The 23,239-nt window shown below is 41.5% G+C and overlaps 1 protein-coding gene and 1 pseudogene across 3 annotated transcripts in view; both read left to right on the top strand.

Moving 5' to 3' along the window:
- The window catches only part of AQP9 (aquaporin 9), a 115,655-nt gene that overhangs the window by 10,528 nt on the left and 81,888 nt on the right, over positions 1–23,239 (top strand). For all 3 annotated transcript variants that reach the window (XM_042988764.1, XM_042988763.1, XM_007084459.3), the window contains exons 2-3: positions 18,490–18,616; positions 22,090–22,227. In XM_042988764.1, the coding sequence (XP_042844698.1) occupies positions 18,490–18,616; positions 22,090–22,227 (265 nt within the window). The remainder of the gene's footprint in view (positions 1–18,489; positions 18,617–22,089; positions 22,228–23,239) is intronic.
- LOC122239844 lies at positions 4,277–4,361 on the top strand (annotated as a pseudogene).

Genomic DNA, 23,239 nt, shown 5'->3' with positions numbered 1-23,239 from the left:
GACACATACCATGTGATTTCACTCAGATGTGGCATCTAAAAAAACATAATGAATGGATAAATAAACAAAATGCAGAATCAGGCCTATAAATACAGAGAACAAAATGATGGTCACCAGAGGGGAGAAGAATAGAGGAATGGGCAAAATGGGTGAAGGGGAGTGGGAGATACAGGCTTCCAGGAATAAAAGTCATAGCATAGGGAATCTAGTCAATGGTATTGTAATAGTGTTGTTTGGTGACAGAGGGTAACTGCATTGGAAAGGAGCAGAATATAACATATAGAGAAGTTGAATCACTATGTTGTACACCTAAAACTAATGTAACATTGTGTTTCAACTATACTGAAATTTTAAAAATTATAAAAGCAACAACAACAACAAAAAGACTTTCTCTTTTTTTTCCCTTGAAATTTCACTACAATATGACTAGGGCTTATTTTATCTTATACATAACACTCAGGATTCATTGTTTATTAGCATTTAAAGATTCACAATTTATACAGTTCTAGAAAATTCTTAGTTTAATCGCCTTGCCTCTCCCCAGTGTCTCTGTTTTCTCCTTATAGAATTCCTATTAAATGTGCATATATGGCTGACCTTCTTACTTTTTTTATTTATGTCTCTACCCTTCTCTCATATTTGTATCTCTTAATCTCTCCATGATGAATTTTATGTAGTTGTCTCAAATCTATTTTCCAATGCACGAATTCCTCTCTGTTGTATCTAATCTTTTAATACATTCATTAAGTCTTTAGTTTCATTAATATGTTTTCATTTCTAGAAGTTCTATTTGGTTCTTTTCAAAAATTGCTTTTCTTTTCTCTTCTCATGTGTTTATTTCTTTTCTCTCTCTAACTCACTAAAGCCTAATGTACCGATGGTATTTTATGATTGTTCTGTTCATCTCAAGTTTTGGGGGAACTAATAATCCTGTTTATTTTATGCACTCTCATTCACAAAAGAAAACTTCCTTTAGTGTTTTCTAAATTTGTAGTGTAAACTCTTACAGGAGGGTTTGCTTTTCTCTGTGGGAATTCTGTACGGCCTGCACTGTGGGGTTGTTCTTCCACAGCAGTCTTACATTTGTTTCTGGGAGGTTGCTCGGGTATATCACCAACAAGAAATGATTGTTGTAAAGTGGAAAACTAGAAAAGGAAGACTGATGAATGTGCATACCCTGTTGAAGAGCACTCTCTCCAAAAAAGTGGCACTCTGCAGGGCATCTAGGTGGCTCAGTCTGTTAAGTGTCTGACTCTTGGTTTCTGCTCAGGTCATGATCTCACAGTTTTGTGGATTTGAGCCCCACATTAGGCTCTGCATTGACAGTGCAGAGCCTGCTTAGGATTCTCTGTCTCCCTTTCTCTCTGTCCTCCCCACCCCCCTCGCTCACTCTCTCTCTCTCTCTCTCTCTCAAAAATAAATGAATAAACATTAAAAATATTAAAAAAAAAAAAAAAGAATGTCTCTCTGCTCCCTTTCCCCCACATGAGATGTGTGACCATGAATGACTAACTAGGAAATCCCATGCTTTCTCCAAATGAAGCTGATTCTCTTCTAGTCCTTACAGCCTGAGTCAGGATCAGCTGAAGGAGGACTTTCCTATAGAGTTCCCCTTACCAACAGTGAACATGAAGGGCCAGACTGGCCTGGAAAATTTCAGAGTTCCAAAAGACCTGGGGAGAAAAGTCTGTTCTGGGTCATTGATCTAAAGGCTACAGATTCCTAAAGCCAAACAATTCTGCCAAACAGAACTCTGTTTTTGATCCCTGAGTTTGAATTTTGACTCAGAAAACTTGCTACATTCATTGACTTTCAAAGAGGAAGTATTTTTGTTTTCTACTTTCCAGAATGGGTTTGGTTTGTTTTTTTCTTTAGTGACAAAGCCCATTGCAACATGTTTCCATTACTTGACAAGAAAGGAGAACATAGAAATGAGAGCAGACGTTGTCTCCTCTTTACTCATCAACCTTATGATGAAGATACAGCATAAACTGAGGGACTGGGAGGAAGAGAAGCCTCATAAAAGAGAGGTAGCTGATAGGTCTGATCAAAATGCTAAAACAGCTCAGCAATGAAGTCTACTCCATACATGTAGTGGGCACCTTATTTCATGTCCTGGTAGGACTGCTGAGCTCACTGAACCCACCAAGCAAAGAAAATGCTTTAAGAGAAAATATGCCAGCAAAATGTGCCCCCCTCCTCCATCATGATGGATTGGCTGATCATGCTAAGACACACAGTCCCGGCATGACCAGCCAAGACCAAAAAAGATCTGAGGGCTTCACTTCTCTCCCAGCCTAGAATCAGCCCACACGCCTTAGTCTCTATTTCAAAGTTTAGATTTTCTAAGGAGGAAACCTCCTGAAAAACCCATGCCTCTATCAACAAATAAGTGGTTAAATAAATTGGGGTGCATCCTTACAATGAACTGCTATATAGGAATTAGAGATAATGAGGCCAATTTTTATATGCTGTTATGAAAAGATTCATTAAGCTAACAACTTGAAAAAGTCAGCAGAAAATGGTATGTATAAAATACTCCTATTTGTATAAACACACACACACACACACACACACACACACACACACACATTTTTACAGGATATACCAGGAAGTAGTGATATTAGTTACTGTAAAGAATAAAATATAAAATCTGGGATGGGAAAGAGACAAATTTCTTTTATTTTTTAAGTTTTTTTGCTTGAGAGAGAGTGCTTGTGCACAAGGGAGGAGCAGAGCGAGAGGGGGACAGAGGATCTGAAGCGAGGTCTGTGCTGATAGCAGAGAGCCCAATACAGGTGAGATCATGACCTGAGCCAAAGTCAGATGCTTAACTGAATGAGCCACCCACACAAACCAAGAGATAAATTTCTTATATTTTATTGTATACCCTTTGTATCTGAAAAAAATTTTACATATTCATGTACATTTTCTTCAATCCCCTGTTCCCCTAAAAGAGCTGACTCAGCAGATCTTCTCCCTTCAATGTGTTTTAGGGAGTTGCTCATAATGTGTTCTGAAGAATACTAGTTCCATGAAATGCAAATAAGGATTAAGTGAAAGAAAATATGCTGTCCATCCCAAATATGTTTGGAAAACACTGGGTTAAACCAAGTTAAGCAGTTTCTTCAACTATAGGACTTATCAGAGCTTTTAATGTTCACTATAAACTCTAAGAGGGAAATAGAATATATAGGCCCTGGACTTACTTGACCACAAATTCCTTTTTTATTTTATTAATGTTTATTTATTTTGAGAGAGAAAGAGAGAGAGAGAGAGAGAGAGAGAGAGAGAAAAGGCAGAGAGAGAGAGGGAAAGAGAGAGAATCCCAAGCAGGCTCCTCTCTATCAGCACAGAACCCGACTCAGCTTGATCTCACAAACCATGAGATCATGACTGGAGCCAAAACCAACAATCAGATGTGTAATCAACTGAGCCACCCAGTCACCCCAACAAATCCCTTTTTAAAATTTTAATTTCAGTATAGTTAATAGATAGTGCTATATTGATTTCAGGCATACAATATAGTGAGTCAACAATTCTATACATTGCTCAATGCTCATCAGGATAAGTGTACTCTTAACCCTATTACCTATCTCACCCATCACCCACACCCACCTCCACTCTGGTAGCCATCAGTTTTCTATAGTCAAGAATCTGTTTCCTGGTCTGTCTCTATTTTTCCTTTGTTCATTTGTTTTGTTTCTTAAATTCCACACATGAGTGAGATCATATGGTATTTGTCTTTCTCTGACTGACTGATTTTGCTTAGCATTATACCCTCTAGATCCATCCATCACCTTGGAAATGGCAAGATTTCATTCCTTTTTATAACTGAATAATACTCCATTGTGTGTATTTACACCACATCTTCCTTATCCATTCATGCATCATTGGACACTGGGGTGCTTCCATAATTTGACTGTTTTAAATAATGCTGCAATAAACATAAAGGTGCATATATTTTTTGAATTAGTGTTTTCATATTCTTTGAGTAAATACCCACTAGTGTGATTACTGTATTATATGGTCATTCTATTTTCAATTTTTTGAGGAACATCCATACTGTTTTCCCCAGTGCTGCACTAGCTTGCATTCCTACAAATAGTGCATAAGGGTTCCTTTTTTCCACATCCTCGCCAACACTTGTTTCTTGTGTTTTTTATTTTAGACATTCTGACATGTGTGAAGTAATAGCTCATTGTAGTTTTGATTTGCACTACCTGATGATGAGTGATGTTGAGCATGTTTTCACGTGTCTGTTGGCCATCTGTATGTCTTCTTTGGAGAAAAATTAGAATAATACAGAGAAGATTAGCATGGCCCCTGCAAAGATCCTTTTTTTTTTTTTTTTTTTTTTTTTTTTTTTTTTTTTTTTTTTGAGGAGCATCTCATGGAACTGATGGTCTGTGGAACATACTGGGTCTGGAATGAATCTAAGAAACAAATTTGCCCCAGAATTCCTGTCTTCAGGTATCTTCCAGACTGAAGGTGACCCAAGGTGTTCTTAACATTGTTAGGTCACTTTGAATAAAGAGAGAGCTGTCCTTGGGGTACCTGGGTGGCCCCACTGGTTAAGCATCCTACTTGGGCTCAGGTCATGATCTCACGGTTTGTGCGTTCAAGCCCCACATCAAGTTTCTGCTGTTAGTGCAGAACCTACGTTGGATTCTCTGTCTGTCTGTCCCTCCCCTGCTCACATGCTTTTTCTGTCTCTCCCAAACATAAATAAACATTTACCAAGAAAAGTGGGGGAGGGGGAGAGAGCTGTCCTCAGCAACCCTCCATCTATGTACAGCATCATCAGACCCATGTTTATCCTATTGAACACTCACACCTTAATAAATAAATGTTTAATTAGTTCCTAATTCTGACCCAGGGATTGTGATCAAGTTTTTGTCCAAGCTAGCATTATTTTGGATGAGTTGAGGGACATGAACACCTGATATAGGCCAGAAAAGGAGAGCATTGTTCTTTTCATCTTATGAGAAAGAATGACGTTTAATCACCTTATATTTCTGAGACCCAAGTTTGTGCTTCATCCTCTTTTCTACTTAGAGAGCACTGAGGTTGGCCATTTGCCCATTCACCTGGTTCTCAAATTTCAGATTCCTCTGTTTTTATGAGCTTGCCCTAACATCATCTCTTTTCAAGTACAGCTGGTTCTTGAGGGGTGACTGATCTTATCCTGATATTTTCTCAGGCCACATACCATCAAATACTTTATTTTTAACCAGAAGGTCCAGGTTTCAGTCTTGGGTTTTTTTGTGACTATTTTTGTTATGACTGAGAACATTTTATTTTCCAGTTTGAAAACTAACTGACTAGAAAGCTGTGCATAAATATGCATTCTGTCCTAATAAAGGGAACAAACAGACCCACCAAAACAAAAGCAGTTGGCACAGGAGGGACACAGAGCTAGGAATCAGAAGACCTGGTTCCAGACTCAAATTCTGCCACTTATTAGCTGTATGAATTCTGTCAGGTTATCCAGTCTTCCATTTTTTTAAAAAAAGTTTTTATGTTAATTCCAGTTAGTATACAGTGTAATATTAGTTTCAGGTGTACAATATAGTGATTCAACACTTCCATACAACACCCGGTGCTCATCACAACAAGTGCACTCCTTAATCCCCGTCATCTAGTTCACCCATTACCCCGACCCCAACCATCAGTTTGCTTTCTATAGTTAAGAGTCTGTATTGGTTTGTCTCTCTCCAGCCTTCCACTTTTTGTTCTATTTAAAAAACATTTTTTTTAATGTTTATTTATTTTTGAGAGAGAGAAACAGACTGAGAGCTGGGGAGGGGCAGAGACTGAGACAAAGAATTCAAAGCAGGCTCCAGGCTCTGAGCTGCCAGCACAGAGCCCAACCTGGGGCTCAAACCCACGAACCGTGAGATCATGACCTGAGCTGAAGTCGGACACTTACCCAACTGAACCACCCAGGTGCCCTGGCCTTCCAATTTTTAAATGCGGATTAAATGTTGGGAAGAATAATGGAAGCAATGTACATGACAGTATGATATATGTGCTATTAATGTTTGTTCATTCACCTATCCAGTGGTCAAAATCATGTGTAGTCAAACCTGGGCCCCATGTGTGTGAATGTGAGAAATTCTCCTAACCTCTCTAAACTTCATTCCCTTGTTCGTAAAATGGAGGAAGAGAGAGGACCTGACTCAAAGGGTTGATGTGAGGACCAATGGGCTAATGTATGGAAAGTACTTAACTCATAAAAAGCACTCAATAAAATGTTAGCTGTTGTTGTTGTTTCTATTATCATGACATGTTCCAGTGGATATAGTCACAAAAACTAAATAGATGTATAAGTAGGATGTGCGACTTATAGTAACATATACCTACAGCACAGGCTGAAGGGCCAAGGTTTGCAGAGAATGTATTGACAGACTGGCATTTGTTCTCCTTCCTCTCCAGTTACAAAAAACAAAATGTTTATAGGAGGAGGAGAACCTCTGGCAAAGGCCCAAAGTGACTCCCTTCTCAAGAATGGAGACTATACGGGGCACCCGGGTGGCTGAGTCACTTTAGCGTCTGACGCTTGATTTTGGCTCAAGTCATGATCTCACAGTTCATGAGTTCAAGCCCTGCATCAGGCTCTGCGCTGACAGTGTGGAGCCTGCGTGGGATTCTCTCTCTCTCCCTCTTTCTCTGCCCTTCCCCAACTCATGCATTCTCTCTCTCAAAATAAACTGTACAAAATAATAATGGAGACTGTGCTTTTGGTCTCCCTATCACTGCTACCTTAAAGTCTTGCCCATAGTCAGTCTTTCATTTGAAGGTAGCCACAGATTCTTTCTCTAGGAACTGAGAGTCTGTGCTGCATCTCATCTTGGGGCTGCTATCACCAGGATATCTGTGGGGTCAGGAAGTCACCGACACCAAAAGCTAAATGGATTTCTCCTCCCAGGACTTAAGATGGGAGTCAGTAGCCCCAAAGCTTATTGAAATGAGGCAGGTAACATATATGGATGAAGTGGACATGGCAGGGTTAAGAAGGAAGTGTCTGTCCTGTCTCAGGAGGCGTCTGCCACCCAGACTGTCTCCACTGTGGCCAAGTAGGAATGGGGTGGATTTTTATCAGACTTTCAAGTTTGAAAAAAAGAAAGGTCTATGTGTAATTTTTCTTTTTAAATACTGGCAACAAGGGTGCCTGGGTAGCTCAGTAGGTCAAGCTCAGACTCTTGATTTCAGCTCATATCATGATCTCATGGTTCATGAGATGGAGCCCTGCGTTGGATTCCACGCTGGGCATGGAGCCTGCTTTGGATTCTCTCTGCCCCTCACCCCCCAAAACAAATAAATAACCATTAAAAAATAAGATTAAATACTAGCAACAATTTCTAAAATTAAAAAAAAAAATCACCATGTAGGCCAAGCATATCTCTGAGTCAATCCCACTCATAGACTGTCTTCAGTCATGGACCACCAGTTTGTGACTGTGCTCTCAAGATGTCCTTAACCACACTCTACAAACTATTCTCACCAGAAAAGGGCAAGTGGAGAGACTGTGAGGGCCTCAGCCTTCTACTCAATATCATCTGTTTATAAGAGGCCTGCTATTGGAAATCAAATTCCTCAGTGCAAGATTGTGGTCCTTTTGTTTTCTCATCCTAACACCTGGCAAAATTGACTGAGGCAATCATGTGAAAACCATTTTTATTTCAGGCAGTACCAGAAGAGAAATCTTGATCTCATATAATTTTAATCAAGTTGCTCATTAGGCCAATCTGTTATGTGCATATATTAATACATCTCAGATTTAATAGTATTATTAAATACTATGGTGATTCAATAATTTGGGGGTATTAATCAGATAATTCAAGAATTTGGGGAGACTGAAATGTCAAAATAGCTGTCACTTAGGTCGTAAGACTAAACTATAAAACCACATTTCCAGGTATACTTTCCCTAGCCATAAATGCTTAAGCCATTTACTAATAACAAGCTTAGTGGGGTGCCTGGGTGGCTCAGTCGGTTGAGAGTCCAACTTCAGTTCAGGTCATGATCTTGCGATTCGTGGGTCTGAGCCCTTCATTGGGCTCTGTGCTGACAGCTCAGGGCCTGGAGCCTGCTTCAGATTCTGTGTCTCCCTCTCCTGCCCTTCCCCCACTCACGCTTTGTCTCTCTCTCTCTCTCTCTCTCTCTCTCTCTCAAACATAAATAGACCTCAAAAAAAAAAAAATAACAAGCTTAGAATATTAAATAACAGCACCACACTTCATCCATATTTTTCTTACCGGCTCTCAGCTATCTTACCTCTCCCACTACTCTGTGAGCTCTTAGAGGACCTGTGTCTGAATTTTGTTTGCACCCCTGCTACCATGAGGCACCACATGTGCCGAATGTACATATATATGGAAGAAAAAATGATGAGAGGAAGGAATGGCTGAGTGAATGCCAGATCACAATTAGGGCTACTTGCAGATTTAGGGATCTTAGTTTACTATATTACATTTTTTGAAAGACAGACTTGTAAAGCACAAATCTGGACACACTACTTATTTTGTTCAGGTACAGTTGAGGGCAGTTTAGGGTAAGTGAAGAAACACAACCTTTGGACACAAATGTTAATTTTAGGTTCCAAAAAAATCTTTTCACTAGTTGTATGGCCTCGGGCAAATTACTTAATTTCTTTGTCCAAGGGTTTCTTTAGAAGAAAACAGCAGAGTTTTCCTTCCCTGGAGTTATTATGGGGACTAAAAGAGAGTATTTGTAACATATATGTGTGTGTGTAAACAAATCAGTTCATTTAAATTACAAATGTTGCCACAGGCATACTCTTTGAATACTGACTTCTGTTTTATGAACATTTACATTAAATGACAAATTCTCCACTGAAGGATATTTTTCATTTAAAATATATTCCTCCCCTAAATTTCAAGAAGACCTGCACCAATGTACAAGGTAAACAGTCATACATGACTCACATTCTTGGCTCACATGGTTGCTTCCCACGTGAGACGTAACAAACATGTCCCAAACTGGCATTACTAAATTAAAGGAGGATATTCCCTTCTTAGAAAAGTTTTCAAGAGAATGGTAATAAATAAATACTAGCCAGGTGAGCTTGGAAAATGTTGGGGCATTTTACAATGGCCCCTTGGGTTACTTCTTGGGTCTGGTTAAAGGGGCAGGTGAGAGTTGGGGAATGGCTTCACTTCTTGGATCTTAGTGTTGAGAACAGATATGAGTGCTAATAAGTCCCCAGAATGCTGGCCAGTGCCATCTGTGTGGCTCGTGGGTGTGGTTCATCAGTACAGATAAAGGCCTTGCCCCACCATTATCTCAGCCCACTCACTTCCGGTACCAGGCAGGTTTGATCAGCATCGGGCGCATGAGTGTACCTTCTCCCGATGACCACAAAGTTGCGAGACACCAAGAGGAAAGAAGACAGACAAAAGTGGAAGTTGCCTATGCAGGAGGAGCAAGAGAGCAAGCAAATGTTAATCAGTGAAACAGGTTTTGCATAAACTGAAAAGCTAAACTTAGTCACCAGCCTATCTCACTGGTCTCTGAGAAAGAAGGGAAATGGGCCTGAAAAGGATTTTTCGCTGGGTCACTAGAAGCTTTGGTGAAAATTCACAAGTGTCGGACCAAAGTGACCATGTTTGTTATCACCAGAAACGTCACGTGCCCTGGTACAGGAGCCCAAGAACTATAAGAAGAGTCCCCAAATGAGCATCATCCTCAGGCCTTCAGCCCCCTTGGACTGATATACCTGGTTTACAATGCAGTTGTTTGCACTGGGTAGATTGATAACAGATGGCTGCTATCATGGGTCTCCAAATCCTTCAGCATTCCCAGACAGCCCTTCACTTGCAGTATGAGATAGGAAAACTGGTGCCCTGATCCCACACTGTGGGAGCCCAGCATTCTACCTGAATATTTCTATCAATTCTCGGGGGTATTTGTTCCTTCTGATGACCTCTCACTCCACCCAATGTGTAATGGTTAAGAGCACAGGCCTCCGATTAGGACAGACCTGGGATCAAATCCAGGTTCTGTCTCTTTTATTTTTTATTATGTAACATTAGAGAAATTGCTTGGCCTCTCTCAGCCTCAATTTCTTCATCCATAAAAGGGAGATAATAATACCGTACTTTTCTCCTAGGGTGAACATAAGTTGATAATGATGAAGTAATACAGGTAAGGCACTTAGCAAGGAACCCGGCACAAAGAACACACCAAATAGATCGTAGCTGGTGTTTATATTTCTTTATCCATGCTACCCTAAACGGATGAGTAAAGATAGTAAGCATTTCATGAAGCCTTAACTCCAAAGTCCATGACAGTATTTCCCAAGAAGTCCTTTCAACTCTTCTTTCAGTATCTATTAATTCTGAAAATACTGAGCTACAAAAAGTAGATATGAGACATGGTTTTTTTCCCCCTTATTTGGACCATGTTTGATGCACACAAAGAATCACAGACCCCTTATAATAATTACAAGTTTCCCTAGTGATCATTGGCCTCGTGTTGCAAGCATTTGCAAACATTTGTAAACATTTTGCTAAAGAATCCCTAGCCTTTATTAATGACTGCTTTTCTGAAAGGGCTCAATTTTTACCTACTTACTAAATAAATGTTTATTGAGTCTCTGTTTTACATACTGACTAAATAAATATTTGTTGAGGGTCTATTATGCACTGTGTACTGTGTTGGGAATATCTTGGTTGGCACTGTAAAGAAGGGAATAGATACCTAAGAGTTTTGAGAATAGTAGGCTTATTATCCTTTCTGCTCATCTCCAGCATTTGTCTGTGATAATAACTTGATCTGTGTCCAGTAATCAGCTTGTCGTAGGGGTCATGGCTCAGTTGGGAACTTGCCAGCAGCCCAACTGATATTTCTTAGAAATCACACCTCCCACTTCTCACATCCCACCCTGAAATTGACTGTTTCTCTTGAAAAGACATTTACACAGGGTTTTATTTTCCCTGCTTATGTTTAGACATTTTAATATATTACATCAGATATTGCTTGAGCTGCTGTGGCAGACGCTACAGTCTTGGTGGGGTGACACAAGGCAAGGTGGAATATAATGAAATGACATCGTAAAGACATAGTAGAAGAAGCAGAAGAGGCCTCTGCAGGCTGAAGCTGTCAAAGAAAAACCCCACAGAGGAGGTAGGATTTTAGTTCAGTGTTAAGAATAGATTGGGTTTGGCTGGGGAAAGTGAAGAGAAGGGACATTTTGCTGGAAGGTATAGCATGAGCAGGTGTACTGGGTGGGAATGAGTGTCATGAGCTCAAAGGACTCAAGTGACTGGGACACCAGCCTGGCTGATGCAGATTTATGCTGAAGAATACCAGGCAGAAAGTGGATGAGTCACGAGGCAAGGCACCAGAGGGCCCTGAGGACCAGGTGGAGGTGTTTGTGCTGCTACTTCCTGAGTAATGGCATATAAGTTGTGCTTCATCTGGCATGGTCACTGAGTGGGGAGACACTGGGGGTGAGGACACTGGCTGGGGGCTGCAGAAGAAGACTCATAAAATTTGAGAATGATTGGCTATGAATGGCAAAGGGAGAGAAGAGGAGAGAATACAAATGATTCCAGAATGTTTGGCCTGGGTGATTGAGAATGACTGGTCACCAGTCCAACTGCCTTTCAAATATCCTTCTTGCTTTTCCACTGAAATTCTTTCTCCCACTCCTGCCACATGTGGTGCCTGATAATAACAACAGTATTTACCCTCTCCCCTTTCTGTGTTGCTTTCCTACCAAAAGCACTAAAACCCCACCAAATATGAAAGGACCCATCTTTGGAGAGGAATCATAAATAGGCAAAACAATGTGAAGCTCTTGTCAGCTTCCCACTTTCTCTCTTCCGCAAATTTATCCCACTACTAGGAATGAAACAGCAACTATTTGCAATACATGTCATAGATGTGTTTCTCCCTGGTTTTATTACCCATCAGTGAGTCAGTGGTTAAGTTCATGAGTCCGTTTGCCTTAACTTACTCACCCAAAATGGGGGTTTTCTTTTTTAGTTTATATTAAAAGCAATAATATCCTGCACTTGTCATTGCCCTTTGTCATTTAAATAGTGCTTTCATTGTTGTTATCCCATTTGCACCTTTACTAAACAATCCTATGAAACAAGCCTGGCTGGTATTATTATTACGCTTTAATAGATAATCAAGCTGAGACTGAGAATTGACATGTTCATTTACACAGACACCGACAGTCGTACCTGGAAACAGCAGCTAAAATCTGTTTATTTAATTACCTCCAATATTCTAGATGCTGTTACAGAGACAAAGGAGTTTAACACATGATCTTGTATACCTTATAAAATTGGGAAAATCAGGCATAGATACGTGAACAGTTCAAGTACATCCTGTGCCTGAGTGTCCCACTAGATGGCAGTAGAAGCAATGAGCAGAGGGTATAGGATAAATTACCATGTCAGAACATGACACACAAATAAGGGAGGACTGTGTCCATTTCTGGGCCCTGTGTTTTAAGAGGAATGCTGACAACCCAGAGCTCAACCAGGTGAGACTCACTGGGAATCTGACTCTCAGGAATCAAAAATGAAGGGACAGGCATCCAGGAAAGGGAACTTAGAGAGGACCTTAGGCTCCCTCCATTTATTAGAAGCCCGGTTTGTGAAAGAAGTTTATTCTTTATAGTCCCAAGAATGGGCCTAGAGCTAATAGACAGAAATTAGAGGAGAGAGGATTCCAACTTCATATAAGGAAGGACTCCCCAGCCAATGGAACAATGAAAAAATATATAGCACAAACTGCCTGATGTGATAATGAGCTCCCTATGCCTCACAGTAATCCAACATGGACCAGATGAATACCTGTTTAGGATGTTGTTGGTGAAATGCCTATATAAGATCCAGTATGTGTGCCATTGAGTTCAGAACCAGCATGGTGCTAAGGCTGAGGAGAGAGCATCATGCAGGGTTTAAGACCCCAGGCTCTGGAGACTATGGTGCTCACACTTGGAACCGAGCCACCATGTTGTAAAGAAGCCAGTCCACAAGGAGAGGCCATTTGTAGGTGTTTGGGCCAATGCTCCAGCTAAGGCATCAGCTGAGAGCCAATATCAACCACTAAACACGTGAATGTGTTAGCCTTTAGATAATTATAATCCTATCAACTTTGAACCATCATACTTGACACCAAATGGAGCAGAGTTGAAATGCCCTGACCAACCTTGCCCAAACTGCAGACTCACAAGCAAAATAAATGTTGTCATTTTAAGCCACTAAGTTCAGGAGTAGTTACATAGTGCTGAATAACAGACACAAATGTGATATTCTACATTGTCATTGAGCTTCAAGGCAACTTACAGGCACGGAGTAAGTAGAAGGTGGTGGTGTTTGCAGAAAGGAGGGTGGTGTATTGGCAGACGAGAGAAGAGAAAGCTTGGTGAAGCTATTGAGAGAATATGAATGAGAGATGAATGAGGAGCTTTGGGGGCACAACGAAGGACACAGTGAGGACCAGATCCATGACTTGTAATACCTTTCCTCCTCTACATGCTTTTGTGAGTTCTCTAACTCTCCTGGAGAAGGCAGTTAGACTGAGCAGTTGCTAGATCCTGACAAGAAGGTGGAACAGAACTTGAAGGTCTGTACATGGCCTCCACATACAAGGAGGGGATGGTGGGCGTGGGAAACACAACACCTAAGGAAACAATAAAACAAAATAAACCAGCCTAGTGTTTGCTGTGGGTATGGAAAGGAATCTTAGAATTGTTTTCTAGATAAGGAAACCAAGGTCCGGCATTTGGAAAACAACTAAGCACTAATTGTATAGTATGGACAGTACGATTGAATTTCAAAGAACAAAGGTTAGGTGTGGTGAGTTATGAATGGGTAATGGGTCCAAAACAGCTTTCCAGATAGGGAGACCAGAAAACTGAGACAAAGTGGATATGATAATAGGCTTTCTCTGTATCTAAGAAGGAGAATGGTAGGACAGGCTTTTCAAAGGTTAGGGCAGGGAGTTGGTTGGAAAATTTCTCAGTAATACCATGAAGGAAAGTTCTTTCATTTTGGAAGGAAAAAAACTACACTGGGCGCACAGAAGAAGGAAACCAGAGTGGGTGACCAGTTCCCTAGCAATCAGGCCACGATACATTAGGATATCCAAGGACTGCTTCCCTGTGCAGTAAATTCAGGTGGGACAAGGCAGGCAAGGGGTGATACTAGAGGGTAGTTGCCTGACTTCCTCATTGCCTCTGAGACTATAATAAATGTATTTTAAAATTTAAAAGCAATGATGTAAATCTGGGCTGAAATCTGAGTGGCAATTTCTGATGGTCAGGGAAGTCCCCACACTGTTCATTTGTCCTCCTTCCTTTCCCACAGCACACAGCATCGATTATCTTCCTGAGGAAAGAACAAAAAAACCATTTCAGCATCTGGGGTGGAAAAGGAGAGTATTAATCATTATGAAATTTGACAGGGCAGAGGCCTCCCTGAATCCACTCAGGCCATTTAAAACTTTTCTGTCCCCTCTAGACTAGCACGAGTGCACGCGCATCAGACCATAAAAGCAGGAAGATGCTTATATGGAAAGCAGTAATATTTCAGGACTGGCCTGTGTCCGGATGTGTCTCATTACACCTCATTGTCTAAATCAAGTCATGGCAGTTGTCAGTAAACTTTTATTCTTGTTTTCTGAAGATGCTGCCAAAATGCCAGTTACTTTGGAAGTTGTGCACAGGGCAGTTAATTCAGTTTAAATTAAAAAGAAAGACACCAATGTGGTGGTGGTTTTAATAAAGAGAGTTATTATAATAGATAGAGATTCTGGGAAAAAAATAGGTCAAGTCTAAGTGAAATTGATAGGCTATGAAATGGACCCAGGGGATGTTTTTGAATAAGGAAAGGGGAATATGTTCCTATTACAACCTCACTTAGGATTCAGTGTAGGGTCTGGAGCCAAGCCAGTGCATGTGTGATGGGTAGCCCAAGGGTGTCCCTCAAGATATCAAGCCACCTACTTAACCCTACCATCCAGCAGTTAGAACTGAGGTGAGTCAATATGTCTTAGAATTGGGGATTACGGAGGCTATTGAAAGACCATCAAGATAATTTCTCTGCCTTCAGGGAGGAGTAAAACAAAATCATTCTATATGTATGAAATTATTGTTTGTATATTATATTTCTATGAAAGACCTCACAGACGCACCCTGGGGGAGCGGTTTAGAATTAATCCATCACTGTCAAGAAATTGTTTATGTGCTACCTCTCCTACTTCAGGTTCACACTTCTCTTCTCATCCTTTTGTGAAGAGACACATAGTGGCTGGTTATTATCTTCCTGATAAGAGGCATTCACATGTTTAATCTCTTTTTTCCTTGAGCATATTTATTTCTGAAACCTTTCCTCACGTGTCCTTAAATAATATTCTTTACCTGATACTGAGTCCTTCTTGAAGTTGTTGTTTCATTATGAAACCCAAGCTGAGCCATGTATTCTAGAAAAAGTTTGGCCAATTCAAAATATAAAGAGCAATGATTTAATGATCCTGCAGTCCAGAACTTATTCCTCCAGGAGCATACTAGCTGTTTAAACCACAGCATGAGGATGGCTGATGGCCATTTATTGTCTTGTTGCTTTTCTAACAGACTTACATGTAACTAATCTGTCTTTCCCAGTAACACTCCCTCATCAAATGTTTCCTTAATGAACCATGATTAAATGGTTTTAATTGTTCAGTGAAAATATAGGACTCATTTTTTAAAAATTAGGAAATGCATGATGCTACAAATATTTGTGTCCCCCCCCCCACCGCCAAATTCATTTGCTAAAAACCTAATGCCCACAGTGATGGTATTAGAGGTAGGGCCTTTGGGAGGTGATTAGCTCACAAGGATGGAGCCCTCATGAATGGGATTAGTGCCCTTTTAAAAGACTTACGAGAGCTTGCTCAGTCCCTTCTGCTCTGCAGGATACAACAGAGAAGTCTGCAACCCAGAATAGGGCTTTCACCTGACCATATTGGCATCCTTATCTTGAACTTCCAGCCTCCAGAACTGTGAGAAATAAGTGTCTGTTGTTTATAAGCCACCCAGTCTGTGGTATTTTGTTATAGAGGTACAAACAAACTAAAACACATGGTTAAAAAAAAAAAAGTGTGCAATGAAAATTTCTCTCCCAGTATCTGCACTGGCCATTTAGCTCCCCCCATGGAATCCAGTACCATCTCCTGATCTGTGTTCATAGAGATGGCTCATGAATGTAAAAAGAAATACATACACAGTAAAACCTTGGTTTGCAAGTATAATTAGTTCCAAAAACATGCTTGTAATCCAAAGCCCTTGTATATCAAAGCAAATTTTCCCTTAAGAAATAATGGAAACTCAGATGATTCATTCCACAACTCAAAAATATTCATGTAGAAATGATTACAGTCCTGTAATATAATACAAAATACTAAAGAAAATAAAAAAAAATTTTTTTTACTTGCTTTTGAAAACCTTTGTGGCTGGTGTGAGGGAGACAAGAGAGAGAAGGGTTATTGTGTAGGACGACTTTCACAATCCCTTATGGAATCACTGCTATCTACTGACTCAATGGAATTTTTTCTGCATGGGGGCCATTGTATATGCTCATATGGATGTTGACTACAGTACAATATTAATAAACTTTTGTCATATACTGTATTTAATGTAATGGTCAATAAGGCAGCAGAAGAAGGGGTCTCTATCTGCAGGCAGTCTGACCTAGAATGAAGCAAAGCATTCTTTCCTAAGCTTACTTTTGTTTGGAAAAGCAGAGGACTGTCCATAGGTGCTCTGAAGTGACAAAAAATACACTAGTGTCAGTTGTGGGCACTTTCTAACATTCTGAAAAATCACTGATAACTGCCAAACACTGCAGCCTGAGACCGAGCATCTGGGCATGAGAAACAATCACCCACAATCCCAGAGAGAGAGAGAGAGAGAGAGAGAGAGAGAAAGAAAGAGAGAGAGAATCATTAACTTGGTTGTGATCATGTGATGTTAGGCATCACATACTACTCGTATTGCAAGACATCACTCATTTATCAACTGAAAATTTATTAGAAATGTTTGTTCACTTGTGGAACACTTGCAGAACAAGTTACTCACAATCCAAGGTTTTAATGTAATATATTTTGAATACGATTGGCAGTGTGCTTTAACACTGCTCTATATCTTTTCTTAAAAGTTATTAATATAGGGGTGCCTGCATGGCTCAGTTGGTTGAGCGTCTGACTTCGACTCATGTCACGATCTCATGATTTATGAGTATGAGCCCTGTGTTGGGCTCGCTGCTGTCAGTGCAGGGCCTGCTTCAAATCCTCTGTCCCTCCCCTGCTTGTACTTTCTCTCCTCTCTCAAAAATAAATAAACATGAAAAAAAGTTAATAGTATATATTGGGAATCTTTCCGTACACACTGATCTGCTTCATTCTGTGATACAGCTGCATAGTACTCTGCTGAGTAGATGTACCATAATATATTTGTTCCAGACATTTCTGAATACTTATCCCATTCTCCAAAATACCCTCTACAGCTGAAGACTATGGAAGATCCTACTTCATCTTTACTGTATAACTATTTGTAGAGTGCTTCCTATAAGCACAGCTCTGTGCTTGGTGCCAGAGGGAATGCAAGAAGCAGTAAGTTTGGCAGCCCGGCTCCCTAAGAAAGTACAGCCTCATCAGGGAGAAAAGACATGGGGATGAGGAGAGCTAGATTGCCAATGCTATCCCCCTGCCACTTTTCCTTTGTTTTCTTGCACATCAGATGCCCTTTCCCATGGCTTTGTACATGGCACAAATGGCCTTTCCATTTGTCAGATGTGCATATGACTGTGAGCCTGAGATGGCTTACACTGGGAACTTCTAGAGCAGGGATTGCCAGCTCTCCTATAGGGGCCAGGAAGGAGACCTCCGTGAGTGGAGTGAAGTGAGTGAGCCGCCTGGGAGCATACAAGCTCTGTTTAAAGGGAGTGAGCAGCCTCCCCTCTCTCTGCCCCTCCCCTACTTATGCTCTCTCTCTCAAAAATAAACATTAATTTAAAGGGAGTGACCAGCTGCTGCTCTGCTCCAGGAAATTATTTCCCTGTGGTTGCTAGATCTTCTGATTGATGAAAAGGAACCAGTGGTAAAAAGTACATGGGATCTTTCTGTGTTATTTCTTACAACCTCAAGGGAATCTACAACTGCCTCAAATAAAAAGTTTGATTTAAACTAAGAACAGAACCCTGGATCATGGTGTGAAATTACCCGATTTACAAGTATGGGGAAAATGTTAATGCTGCAGGCCCAGAAACCTCATCTGTAAGCCAGATACAGCTTCAGAACCACCATTTTGCTCTCTGTGCACAGCGGGATCATTACGATTTGATTTGCATGAAGCCTGAGGCAGCCCAATCTACATGTCTGCTTAAAACATCTTTCTTGTTCCTATGGCTTTCCATTGTCTTTGACAGTGGCCATCCCCACTTATGAAGCTTCCTCTCATTCCAGGTCCTTGGATGTGGCTCTGTTGCCCAAGCTATCCTCAGTCGTGGACACTTGGGAGGAATTGTCACTATCAATGTTGGATTTGCAATGGCAGTTGTAATGGCCATTTATGTGACTGGAGGTGTCTCTGGTAAGTAATAGAAATAATAATAGCTGCTGTTAATTCAACCATTCCAGTATGCTAGCCTAGTGTTGGATGCTTTACATACCTCAATTTATTTGGATCTCCACAACCCTGAAAGAATATGTATTTGATTCTATTTTTATAGATGTTAAAATCAAAGGGGACAGCAAACGGTAAGCGACTTGTGCAAAGGCAACATTTAGCAAGAGACAGAGATGGGGTTAGGACTCAGAACTAGCTGACTCCTAAATCTAGTCACTACATTGTATTCTTCTTCCATCAATATGATCTTTTATCTTCTCTACCCCATGCCTGGAAGCGGTTCTCGGATACCCCATGCTGAGCCCAGTGAAGATCACTCCAAGAGAGAAAAATCCCTGGACTTTTACCCACAGCAATGAAAAAGTCTATGCCACTTGCAAAATGACTGGTGCTTTCATGGAAGTGCAGGTCTCATCAAGCAGATCATGGGCTAATTCTGCCCTGATTGGAAGCCACTCACAATGTTCTGAGAAGCAAAATGAAATGATGATATTTAACACAGTCTGGGGACTTAGGAGAGCACTGTGGAAATGATCCAGTTCTCAAAGGCACTCAGAATCTTTCAGAATCCTTGTCAGAACACTAAGGCAGGACCACTGGGGATAAAGGAAGAAAGGGAAACACCACGTGCTGGGTGCTATCCTGGGGCTGTCCATACTTTATCTCTTTTCTCTACAGCAGCCCTCTGAGGCAGGCATTACTGTCTACATCCCACCAAGAAAAGTGGAGCGCCAAGATATTAAATAAATTGCTGGAGTCGCACAACTGGCAAAGAGCAGAGCAAAGATTTGACACAGGTCTACGTGACAGCAAACCTCATGTCCCCACGGTCACACAATATTCACAGTGGTCTATTATGGGAAGGGCGTTATAAGCAGGGCCTTTGGGCAGAGCAGGCCTGCCAGACAACCATGCTGGCCAGCTGGCCTGGTGACAGATACTGCCATTGGAGCCCTGAAGAATGGTTGCCTCGACTCCTTGAGCTGGGCACCTGGAATGGTCATTTGCTGGCTGGCACCCTTTCCATAGCACATGGACTCAGATCCTGGGGTGGTCCAGGTTAGAGATGCCTGTATGTGTGATTTGTTTGGCATGAGCAGTGTTTATGTTCACTCTCTCGTCAAGCCTTTGCTGTGATCCCAGGGCTGCACTGCCTACCTAAGCACAAGAGTACACAGGGGACCATCCTGACTGTGCCAAGGCCAAATTACAGTGCAGGCCTTGCCAGCAGGCACAGATCATAGTTGTGGCTTAAAACAAGCATGCAGGAGGCTCCACTGCTGCCCCCCAAGGCCCCCCTATGTTCACACAACAAGTGTGGTTTCCACAAACCGTGGGATATAAACATGAGTGCATTCTCAGCTGTTTTTTAGGTAGTGACACGGTTTGGGAATATTTCACCTGCATAACACCCTGAATTGAATTCTATTTATTTAGAAAAATTGACCCCAGGCCCTAAGAGTGTAAGAAATTGCTTTCATCACCACTGCAGCCCATGTCTGTTTGTATCCATTGATATACTCAGGGATTTGGGCAGTCACCATAGGAAAAAAAGGGGCAGAAACCGGCAAGAAGAGGAAGAGAGGGTGAGGGATGGTGTGAAGTCTTCCCATCTGGCCCCTAGACCTGGGTTAAGCCCCTGTGGCCAGAGGGGTGAGAACCAGAGCTGATGGGACTATTTCCACTAGAGGCTGTTTCTGGGTGAGGGTTGAGAGCTGACCAAGTTGTTCACGAGAGGCTGTGAGACCCCAAAATACAAGTACAGCAGTTTCTAAGCCCGGTTAATACAAGATGGCATTGGGTTGGAAAGGAAGCTCATCTCCCCATCTCTGGAGAGGCTCCTTGAAGACTGGTGCGTTCCCACTGGTGGGAAGGTGCAGGGACAACACACCAGCCTACCACTGCCATCCACACAGACACCCATATTGGTTGTTTCAGCAGCCACGGGACTAGGATAGGAACACTGTGGGGGAGATGACTTTCTCATGTGGCTACAGCTAACATACTGGTTTGTGGGCACATACGAGGCCCTCTTTGAGGATTCCAAAAATAACCAATGTGCACTCGGCATAAATATAAATAAGATCTCATTTGTGGTCACAGACTGGTGAGGTCAAACGACATCTGGTTTTGAAATAGAAAACATTACCTTACTGGAAGGAAGTTACCACACCCTGCTTCCTTGTGAACATGCCAGTGGTCTGCCATTCAAATCTGGCCAATCGGAACTCACAACTCCTCCATTAATTTTGCAACGTCCCCCGTGACAGTATTCACACTGCCTACTTTTACCTAGGCTATGGTGGATGTTTTTGATGTAGCATTCTATAAGCTGTATAAATTCTTGAAAAAACAAAAGAGCTTTGCGTGATGACAAATAAAATATTAAGGTTGCCTCTATCACAGAATGGTCTCTGAGTGCGGGAAAGGGGGTCACTTGCCCAGAACAGCACCTTGAAAGGGTTCAATCTGCTCGCATAAGACTTCCGTCTTGGGCCTGGTGGGCTCCAGTTCCACCCCGGGCTCTTCGTATGAATCATCTGATCGTTACAACAACCTTGGCAGAGCCAAGACTTGAGGGCGGCACTCTCTGTCTCGCACTCATGTTCTTTCCACTACACCGCTCTGCTTTGTCCAGCAGTATTCCAGGCTGTGCGCTCGTCTCTGCCAGGAGAAATCACCTGTTGCTTTGCAAGGCACCATCCTGAACACACCCTCTCGAATTCCCAAACAACTTTCCCTCTCAGTACTTTTGCAGTCTGAGCTACCTGAATAAAATCCTCTGACTATTTATTTATTCGACTTTCATATTTTGAACTCTTGCTCTGTGCCTTTCACTGTGTGAAGGCCAAGGTGAAGAATGAGGTCCTTGCCTCAGAGGGCTTATGAGGGTTCATTTCCCCTTAGACATCTCTTTTCCATCTTAAGATTGTTTGAGACCTTCTGGATGTGGACCAAGGAATTACTAGATGCAGATTTAAACCTTAAACAATATATTGTATAAATATATTGACTTAAAAATATATTGAAGTTATCAGTTTATATAAATCTCTTTGAGGTTATTGTTTTATAGATAGATAAAGCCCAGTGGATGGATGATGGCTAGATGGTAGATTGATGATAGATACAGACAGAAAGGAAGCCTCGTGAGTACAAGTTTCTTTCTATATCTGACTCCCTTTTCAGAAAGCTTAACTCTCTAAACAGTGTCTAATGACACTTGCAGGTTACTAGTTCCCATTTCCTCCCCACTCAAACACAAACACACACACTTACACACCTACTTACACTCACAAATGCTTAAGTCTCTGTCTCTTCACATATAGTTCTCTACCTAGAAGACTGAATTCTGCCTGGGATCTCTAGATAAGGCTTTCTTCATAATAATTCTCCCTGGCCTGCTGCTGACATCCCTAATCATCTTATCTTTCTTGTAGGTGGCCACATCAACCCAGCTGTGTCTTTTGCAATGTGTCTCTTTGGACGGATGAAATGGTTCAAATTTCCTTTTTATGTGGGAGCCCAGTTTTTGGGAGCCTTTGTAGGAGCTGCAGCCCTCTTTGGCATTTACTATGGTGAGTAGGACAGCTGGCCATGATTTTAAAGTCAGAATTACTTGGTAGGAAGAGATAAGATAAGGCAAGAGCAGAACATGTTCCGCAGTTGACAGGCAGTTCTAAGAATTCTAGGTTCTAAATAATGGGACCAACATTATCATTAGGACAAATTCATGAAGCCTGTTTAAGAAAATGGTCACAAGCTTAAACGGAGGGCAGAACTTGAAATCTATTTTTAGATCCAATCAGTACCACAATGTGAACATGCCCAAAATAAGCAATAAGCCAGTGGCTTCTCCACAAGCTTTCTCTGAGTTGGCTGGGAGAGGAGGTGTTGACTGGTAGGTAGCAAAGGATATGATGAGTAAGTATTTAGAGAAAGAGTCTGGAACAAAGTCTTTGAGGGAAGAGGCATAGTTGAGAATAGGCTAGGTGGGGATCTCTTCTCCATTCCATCCAACAACCAGGACTTCTGTTCTGCAACAGTCTTGGGGTGAAAACACAGCCCTGACGATTGAAGTCCCAGACTTTAACTCTGTGCTGTGTGAGTAAATAGCTGTGTGACTTAAGTAAGTCATCTGACTTTGTTGTTTCAGTTTCCTTCTCTGGAAAATGAGAGAATTGACTTCTAAGACTCTTCAAACTAAAAAATCTTGAGATTGTATGAAATTAACTGTTAAAATAGTTCCTCTGTCTAACCCAAGTTAAGTCTCCTACATTATGACTCTTGAATTGAAGCCCTTAGTAACTAGAATTTATGAAACCATGCCTTAGAGAAATACAACATTGAAGGAGGCTTCTTCCCACAGAGTGTCTTTCTGAGAAAGAGAGCCTAAGAGGAATGACAGAGAATTGCAGCCCAGATCAGAAACTTGGAGAGCCAGCTGCTGTGGCAGGAGGGACTGGGGCCAGCGCTGGCTGTGTCGAGGACTGCTGTCTCCCTTGTTCTGAGGGCATCTTCACTGTACCACAGCACACCCCCAATTTCTGGACTCATATTGGGGGTTACTGAGAACCCTCTGGGAATTAT

Source organism: Panthera tigris, chromosome B3 (assembly GCF_018350195.1).
Source record: "Panthera tigris isolate Pti1 chromosome B3, P.tigris_Pti1_mat1.1, whole genome shotgun sequence".
NCBI lineage: Eukaryota > Metazoa > Chordata > Mammalia > Carnivora > Felidae > Panthera > Panthera tigris.
Note: the sequence above shows the minus strand (reverse complement) of the source record. Positions and strands in the feature narration are given on the sequence as shown.